Here is a 9,062-nt window from a genome sequence, read left to right as displayed (position 1 = left end):
CTCTCCATCTCTCTCTCTCCATCTCTCTCCCCATCTCTCCTCCATCTCTCCCCATCTCTCTCTCTCCATCTCTCTCCCCATCTCTCTCCCCATCTCTCTCCCCATCTCTCTCCCCATCTCTCCCCATCTCTCTCCCCCCATCTCTCCCCATCTCTCTGCCCATCTCTCTCCCCATCTCTCTCCCCATCTCTCTCCCCATCTCTCTCCCCATCTCTCTCCCCCATCTCTCTCCCCATCTCTCTCCCCATCTCTCTCTCCATCTCTCTGCCCCATCTCTCTCCCCATCTCTCTCCCATCTCTCTCCCCATCTCTCTCCCCATCTCTCTCCCCATCTCTCTCCCATCTCTCTGCCCATCTCTCTCCCCATCTCTCTCCCCCATCTCTCTCCCCATCTCTCTCCCCATCTCTCTCCCCATCTCTCTCCCCATCTCTCCCCATCTCTCTCTCCATATCTCTCCCCATCTCTCTCCCCATCTCTCTCCCCATCTCTCTCTCCCCATCTCTCTCCCCATCTCTCTCCCCATCTCTCTCTCCCCATCTCTCTCTCCATCTCACTCCCCATCTCCCCCCATCTCTCTCTCACCATCTCTCTCTCACCATCTCTCTCCCCATCTCTTTCCCCATCTCTCTCTCCCCCATCTCTCTCTTCCCCATCTCTCTCTCCCCATCTCTCCCCATCTCTCCCCATCTCTCCTCCCCATCTCTCTCTCCCCAACTCTCTCCCCAACTCTCTCCCCAACTCTCTCCCCATCTCTCCCCATCTCTCCCCATCTCTCTCTCCATCTCTCTCCCCATCTCCCCCCATCTCTCCCTCCCCATCTCCCCATCTCTCTCTCACCATCTCTCCCTCCCCATCTCCCCATCTCTCTCACCATCTCTCTCCCCATCTCTCTCCCTATCTCTCTCTCCCCATCTCTCTCTCCCCATCTCCATCTCTCTCCCCATCTCCCCCCATCTCTCCCTCCCCATTTCTCTCTCCCCATCTCCCCCTCCCCATCTCTCTCCCCATTTCCCCCCATCTCCCTCCCCATCTCCCTCCCCATCTCCCCCCAGCTCACCACTCTCCCGGCAAGATCATCAGCAGCAGCATCAGCCCCGGAGAGACGCCCCAAAAAATACCCAGAGTCCTCAACTCCACCACCACCACCTCCACCTCCTCCACCTCCTCCACCTCCTCCTCCTCCTCCTCTTCCACTTTCTCCAGCTCCAACACCTCCTCCATCAACTCCGGATCGGGAAATGGAAGACATGGTGGCGATGGTGGTGGCGATGGTGGTGGCGATGGTGGTGGCGATGGTGGTGGCGATGGTGGTGGCGATGGTGGTGGCGATGGTGGTGGCGATGGTGGTGGCGATGGTGGTGGCGATGGTGGTGGCGATGGTGGTGGTGATGGTGGTGATGGTGGTGGTGGTGGTGATGGTGGTGGTGGCGGTGGTGATGGTGGCGATGGTGGTGGTGATGCAGTTGGTGGTGGTGGTGGCGGTGGTGATGGTGGTGGTGGTGATGGTGGTGGTGGTGATGGTGGCGATAGTGGAGTTGACGGTGGAGTTGACTGTGGTGCTGGTGACGACGGTGGTGGTGGTGGTGGTGGTGGTGACGGTGCTGCTGGTGGTGTTTTACCACCACCAGTACCGCCACCGCCGGCTCGGCCGGCCGAGCCGGCCGGGCCGGCCGAGCCGGCCGGGCCGGCCGAGCCGGCCGGCTTTCCCCCGTTCCCAGGGTTCCCGGCGTTCCCATCCGGAGAGATTTTCCCGCCGGGGTTCGCCCCCCTGCGAACGCCCCAGCTCCTGCTCGCCATCACGGTGGACCGCTCACCGCTCACCCTGAACCCGCTGATGTCGCCGCTCCTCGCCTCGGACGGGGCGCTACGAAGGCTCCCGCCGATACACCTCGTGGTGAGTGAGTGGGTGGGTGTGGTGTGGTGAGTGTGGGGTGTGGTGTGTGGTGGTGAGTGGGTGGAGTGGGTGGTGTGGGTGTGGTGTGGGTGGGTGTGGTGGGTGGGTGGAGTGGGTGGTGAGTGTGGTGTGGTGGGTGGTGAGTAGTGGTGGGTGGTGAGTGGTGTGGGTGGGTGTGGTGGGTGGGTGTGGTGAGTGGGTGGAGTGGGTGGTGAGTGTGGTGAGTGGGTGGTGAGTGAGTGAGTGGTGTGGTGAGTGTGGGTGGTGAGTGTGGTGAGTGGTGAGTGTGGTGAGTGTGGGTGGTGAGTGGTGAGTGTGGTGTGGGTGGTGTGGGTGGTGAGTGGTGAGTGTGGTGAGTGGGTGGTGTGGGTGGTGGTGAGTGGTGTGGTGTGGGTGTGTGGGTGGTGGTGAGTGGTGGTGGGTGGTGAGTAGTGGGTGTGGGTGGTGTGGGTGAGTGTGTGGTGGGTGAGTGGTGAGTGTGGTGGTGAGTGTGAGTGGTGAGTAGTGGTGGGTGGTGAGTGTGGGTGGTGAGTGTGGGTGAGTGAGTGGTGTGTGTGGGTGGTGAGTGTGTGGTGAGTGTGGGTGGTGATGAGTGGTGGTGAGTGTGGTGTGGGTGGGTGTGGTGGGTGGTGAGTAGTGGTGGGTTAGTGGTGGGTGGTGGTGGTGAGTAGTGGTGGTGGTGAGTGTGGGTGGGTGTGGTGGGTGGTGAGTGTGGTTAGGGTGGTGGGTGTGGGTGGGTGGTGTGATGAGTGGTGGGTGGTGGTGAGTAGTGGTGGGTTAGTGGGTGGTGAGTGTGGTGGGTGGTGTGGGTGGGTGGTGAGTGTGGTGGGTGTGGGGTGAGTGGGTGGTGAGTGTGGTGAGTGGTTAGTGTGGGTGGTGAGTGTGGTGGGTGTGGGTGGTGAGTGTGGTGAGTGTGGTGAGTAGTGTGAGTGTGGGTGGTGGTGAGTAGTGGTGGGTGGTGTGTGTGGTGAGTGTGGGTGGTGAGTAGTGGTAGGTTAGTGGGTGGTGAGTGTGGTGAGTGGTGGTGGGTGAGTGTGGTGAGTGTGTGTGGTGTGGTGAGTGGTGGGTGGTGGTGAGTAGTGGTGGGTTAGTGGGTGGTGAGTGTGGGTGGTGAGTGTGGTGGGTGTGGGTGGTGGGTGTGGGTAGTGAGTGTGGTGGGTGGTGAGTGTGTGTGGTGAGTGGTGGGTGGTGAGTAGTGGTGGGTGGTGAGTAGTGGTGGGTGGTGAGTGTGTGTGGTGAGTGAGTGGTGGGTGGTGAGTAGTGGGTGTGGGTGGTGAGTATGGGTGGTGAGTGTGGGTGGTGAGTGTGGTTAGTGTGGGTGGTGGGTGGTGAGTGGTGAGTGAGTGGGTGGGTGGTGGGTGTGGGTGGTGGTGAGTGTGGGTGGTGTGGGTGGTGGTGAGTAGTGGTGAGTAGTGGTGAGTGGTGGTGAGTGTGGTGGGTGGTGAGTAGTGGTGAGTGGTGGTGAGTGTGGGTGGTGGTGAGTAGTGGTGGGTTAGTGGGTAGTGAGTGTGGGTGGTGTGGGTGGTGGTGAGTAGTGGTGGGTTAGTGGGTGGTGAGTGTGGGTGGTGTGGGTGAGTGTGTGGTGAGTGTGGTGGTGAGTGTAATGAGTGAGTGAGTGGTGGTGGGTGGGTGTGGGTGGTGAGTGTGGTTAGTGTGGATGGTGGTGGTGTGTGTGTGAGTGTGTGAGTGTGGTGAGTGTGGTGGTGAGTGTAGTAGTGAGTGTGGTGGGTGGTGAGTGTGGGTGGTGAGTGTGGTGAGTGAGTGGTGGGTGTGGTGAGTGTGGGTGGTGAGTGAGTGGGTGTGGGTGGTGTGGGTGAGTGTGTGGTGGGTGGTGAGTGGTGAGTGTGGTGGTGGAGTGGTGTGAGTGTGGTGGTGGTGGTGGTGGTGACTGTGGTCGTGAGTGGTGAGTGGTGAGTGTAGTGGTTGAGTGGTGAGCGTGATGGTAGAGTGGTGAGCGTGGTGGTGAGCGTGGTGGTGAGTGTGGTGGTGGTGTGTGGTGGGGTGGATGGTGGTGAGTAGTGGTGAGTGGTGGTGGTGAGTGGTGGTGAGTGTGGGTGGTGGTGAGTAGTGGTGGGTTAGTGGGTGGTGAGGTGTGGTGAGTGGTGGTGGGTGTGGTGGGTGGTGTGGGTGGTGGTGAGTAGTGGTGGGTGGTGAGTAGTGGGTGTGGGTGGTGAGTGTGGGTGGTGAGTGTGCGTGGTGAGTGTGGTGAGTGTGGGTGGTGAGTAGTGGTGGGTGGTGAGTGTGGGTGGTGAGTGTGGGTGGTGGGTGATGAGTATGGGTGGTGGTGAGTGTGGTGAGGGTAGTGAGTGTGGTGAGTGTGCGTGGTGAGTGTGGTGAGTGTGGGTGGTGAGTGTGGTGAGTGTGCGTGGTGAGTGTGGTGAGTGTGGGTGGTGAGTGTGGTGAGTGTGGGTGGTGAGTGTGGTGAGTGTGGGTGGTGAGTGTGGTGAGTGTGCGTGGTGAGTGTGGTGAGTGTGCGTGGTGAGTGTGGTGAGTGTGCGTGGTGAGTGTGGTGAGTGTAATGAGTGAGTGAGTGGTGGTGGGTGGGTGTGGGTGGTGAGTGTGGTTAGTGTGGGTGGTGAGTGTGTGAGTGTGGTGAGTGTGGGTGGTGAGTAGTGGTGGGTTAGTGGGTGGTGAGTGTGGTGAGTGGTGGTGGGTGTGGGTGGTGAGTGTGGGTGGTGAGTGTGGTGGGTGGTGAGTAGTGGGTGTGGGTGGTGTGGGTGAGTGTGGGTGGTGTGTGGTGAGTGTGGTGGTGAGTGGAGTGAGTGAGTGAGTGGTGGTGGGTGAGTGGTGAGTGTGGTTAGTGTGGGTGGTGGTGGTGGTGGTGAGTGTGGTGAGTGTAGTGGGTGGTGTGTGTGGTGAGTGTGGTGGGTGGTGAGTAGTGGGTGTGGGTGGTGTGGGTGAGTGTGGGTGGTGTGTGGTGAGTGTGGTGGTGAGTGTAGTGAGTGAGTGAGTGGTGGTGGGTGAGTGGTGAGTGTGGTGGTGAGTGTGGGTGGTGAGTGAGTGAGTGTGGTGGCGAGTGTGGGTGGTGAGTGTGTGTGGTGAGTGAGTAGTGGTGAGTGTGGTGAGTGTGGGTGGTGAGTAGTGGTGGGTGAGTGGGTGGTGAGTGTAATGAGTGAGTGAGTGGTGGTGGGTGGGTGTGGGTGGTGAGTGTGGTTAGTGTGGGTGGTGGTGGTGAGTGTGGTGAGTGTGTGTGGTGAGTGTGGGTGGTGAGTGGTGGTGGGTGTGGGTGGTGAGTGTGGGTGGTGAGTGTGGGTGGTGAGTGTGGGTGGTGAGTGTGGGTGGTGAGTGTGTGTGGTGAGTGTGGGTGGTGAGTGGTGGTGGGTGTGGGTGGTGAGTGTGGGTGGTGAGTGAGGGTGGTGAGTGTGGGTGGTGAGTGTGGGTGGTGAGTGTGGGTGGTGAGTGTGGGTGGTGGGTGGTGAGTATGGGTGGTGGGTGTGGTGGTGAGTAGTGGTGAGTGAGTGGTGGGTGGTTAGTGTGGGTGGTGTGGGTGGTGGTGAGTAGTGGTGGGTTAGTGGGTGGTGAGTGTGGGTGGTGAGTGTGGGTGGTGAGTGTGGGTGGTGAGTGTGGTGGGTGGTGAGTAGTGGGTGTTGGTGGTGTGGGTGAGTGTGTGGTGAGTGTGGTGGTGAGTGTAGTGAGTGAGTGAGTGGTGTGGGTGAGTGGTGAGTGTGGTGGTGAGTGTGGGTGGTGAGTGAGTGTGGTGAGTGAGTGAGTGTGGTGGCGAGTGTGGGTGGTGAGTGTGTGTGGTGGGAGTGAGTAGTGGTGAGGTGGGTGGTGACTAGTGGTGGGTGAGTTGGTGGTGAGTGTGGTGAGTGTAGTGAGTGTGGTGAGTGTACGTGGTGAGTGTGGTGAGTGTGGGTGGTGAGTGTGTGAGTGTGGTGAGTGTAATGAGTGAGTGAGTGGTGGTGGGTGGGTGTGGGTGGTGAGTGTGGTTAGTGTGGGTGGTGGTGGTGAGTGTGGTGAGTGTGTGTGGTGAGTGTGGTGAGTGGGTGAGTGTGGTGAGTGTGGGTGGTGAGTAGTGGTGGGTGGTGAGTGTGGTGAGTGGTGGTGAGTGTGGTGGGTGGTGAGTAGTGGTGAGTGTGGTGGGTGGTGAGTAGTGGGTGTGGGTGGTGTGGGTGGTGAGTGTGGTGAGTGTGGGTGGTGGTGGTGAGTGTGGTGGTGAGTCGTGGTGAGTGAGTGGTGGGTGGTGAGTGTGGGTGGTGTGGGTGGTGGTGAGTAGTGGTGGGTTAGTGGGTGGTGAGTGTGGGTGGTGAGTGTGGTGGGTGGTGAGTAGTGGGTGTGGGTGGTGTGGGTGAGTGTGGTGGTGGGTGAGTGGTGAGTGTGGTGGTGAGTGTGGGTGGTGAGTGAGTAGTGGTGGGTGGGTGGTGAGTGTGGTGGTGAGTAGTGGTGGGTTAGTGGTGGGTGGTGAGTGTGGGTGGTGAGTGTGGGTGGTGAGTGAGTAGTGGTGAGTAGTGGTGGGTGAGTGGGTGGTGAGTGTGGTGAGTGTAGTGAGTGTGGTGAGTGTGCGTGGTGGGTGGTGAGTGTGGTGAGTGTGGGTGGGTGGTGAGTGTGGTGAGTGTAGTGAGTATGGTGGGTGGTGAGTAGTGGGTGTGGGTGGTGTGGGTGAGTGTGGTGAGTGTGGGTGGTGGGTGGTGAGTGTGATGAGTGTGTGTGGGTGGTGAGTGTGGTGGTGAGTGTGGTGGTGAGTGTGGGTGGTGGTGGTGAGTAGTGGTGGGTGGTGAGTGTGGGTGGTGAGTGTGATGAGTGTGTGTGTGTGGTGAGTGTGGTGAATGTGAGTGGTGAGTGTGGGTGGTGGTGGTGAGTAGTGGTGGTGGTGAGTGTGGGTGGTGAGTGTGGGTGGTGGTGGTGAGTAGTGGTGGGTGGTGAGTGTGGGTGGTGAGTGTGGGTGGTGAGTGGTGAGTGGTGGTGGTGAGTGGTGGTAGCAGGATCATCAGTAATAGAAGCGTCATCAGTAGCATCATCATCAGTAGCAGTATCATCATCAGTAATACTATTATCAGTTTAACATGTAGGCTTTCGCGACCAACATTATTCATAATAAAAGTTTTTGGAGTTAGATCGCGTTATTTATAAATGTGTGTCGTAACCCTCCACCACCCGACACGGCCAAGCGGCAAAAAAAAAGTGTCACGTTGGCAAAAGACTCAAAATAGTTCACTACTTTAGCCCCACACCGTTGGTGGTGTTGTTGTTGAAGAGTGAATCCACAACATTTACAATGTTTGAGTTGTACCGTGACGTTTCGCTGGTAAATACATCACCAGCATCATCATCAAGGGGCAATTCGCCAGAATGGTAAAGCCCTCTCCACTTGCTCCCGGTTTTATATAGGAGCAGCAGCAGGGTGACGTCATGATTTTAACTCATATCAGGTGCAGTGATTAGAGGCGGAGAGGGGGGGGAGGGTATTGTAATTATATAATCGATTGGCAATCGGTCAATGGTTATGATTAGTAATGAGTTGTAGATTAGTAATTAGTTGTAACGTGTGTTAGTGATTACACGCTATGTTAGTAATCCGTTAATTAGTTAGCGTTTCCCCTATAAGGAATTGTAATGTGTATTATTTAATAATAACGCTTCCAGGCCGCACTAAGTGAACGATTTATGGAGAGGGGATTTCTTTAAACAAAAGGAAGGAGCAGCAATGGGCTCTCCTTTATCCCCTGCTATAGCAAATCTGTACGTGGAAAACTTTTCAAATAAGAGCACTTGCCTCGAGCACATTGAAACCATCCTTTTGGTTTCGATATGTGGATGACACTTTGGTTGTCTGGCCACATGGTAAAGGTACACTTAATGATTTTCTAAATCATCTCAATGCACAAAACCCGGCCATCCAGTTCACCATGGAAATGGAGGTGAATAACACACTCCCATTCCTTGATATTTTAAATAACACAGCGTTTACAGAAAGCAAAGGCACACTGATGCCTATCTGAATGCAGATTCGCATCATCATCATCATCCAGCTCGGAAATCCTCTCTTATCAAGACGCTCATACATCGGGCTAAAACGGTGTCAGATGGTGAGGGTCTAGTGAGAGAGATCAAACACGTTAAAGACGCACTACGACGGAATGGCTACAATAATGCTCAAATTAACAGAGCACTGAATGCCAAATCACGATCGCAAAGCAACACTGCTGAAAGCGATCAGATTGTTAAAACAATAAAAATCCCATATATCTCAGGAGTAACTGACAAATTAGCCCGTGTGTTTTGCAAAAGCAAAACATTACAGTAAGATTTGGTACAGTACACAAAATTCAAAAACTTGTATCTTGCACTAAAGACGCATTACCTAAACTATCAACAGAAGGTGCATATCGGATTAATTGTTTATGTGGCAGATGCTATATTGGACGGACGGGACATAACATCAGCGTAAGACTAAAAGAACATCAGAGAAATATTAAACTGTCTCAAACACAACTGTCGGCAGTGGCAGAACATGCTTGTCAACAAGGACACTCAATTGATTTTGATGACGTTGAAGTGTTGTGTAAAACGAATTACTACTGGCAAAGACTAATTAGAGAATCCATTGAAATTGAGAGGAATAGAGATAACTTTTTATCACTCTGACAGCTACAGGCTTAGTGCGGCCTGGAAGCGTTATTATTAAATAATGTACATTACAATTCCTTATAGGGGAAACGCATACTAATTAACGGATTACTAACATAGCGTGTAATCACTAACACACATTACAACTAATTACTAATCTACAACTCATTACTAATCATAACCATTGACTGATTGCCAATCGATTATATAATTACAATACCCGCCCCCCCCCTCTCCGCCTCTAATCACTGCACCTGATATGAGTTAAAATCATGACGTCACCCTGCTGCTGCTCCTATATAAAACCGGGAGCAAGTGGAGAGGGCTTTACCATTCTGGCGAATTGCCTCTTGATGATGATGCTGGATGTATTTACCAGCGAAACGTCACGGTACAACTCAAAACTGTGAATGTTGTGGATTCACTCTTCAACAACAACACCACCAACGGTGTGGGGCTAAAGTAGTGAACTATTTTGTCTTTTATTATGAATAATATTATTATCATCATCATCAGTAGTAGTAGTCGCATAGACATTGAAGTCTATGGGTAGACACTTTAACATTGAAGTCTATGGGTAGACACTTTAACATTGAAGTC

The 9,062-nt window shown here is 54.9% G+C and overlaps 1 protein-coding gene across 1 annotated transcript in view; it reads left to right on the top strand.

Moving 5' to 3' along the window:
* The window catches only part of LIPE (lipase E, hormone sensitive type), a 112,045-nt gene that overhangs the window by 82,518 nt on the left and 20,465 nt on the right, over nt 1-9,062 (top strand). The window contains exon 14 of the mRNA XM_076057480.1: nt 1,054-1,895. Within this exon, the coding sequence (XP_075913595.1) occupies nt 1,054-1,895 (842 nt within the window). The remainder of the gene's footprint in view (nt 1-1,053; nt 1,896-9,062) is intronic.

The sequence above is a fragment of the Petromyzon marinus genome, chromosome 82, assembly GCF_048934315.1.
Source record: "Petromyzon marinus isolate PM22_M1 ecotype Great Lakes invasive population chromosome 82, UKy_Petmar_22M1.pri1.0, whole genome shotgun sequence".
Classification (NCBI taxonomy): Eukaryota; Metazoa; Chordata; class Hyperoartia; order Petromyzontiformes; family Petromyzontidae; genus Petromyzon; species Petromyzon marinus.
This window is presented reverse-complemented; position numbering and strand designations above follow the sequence as displayed.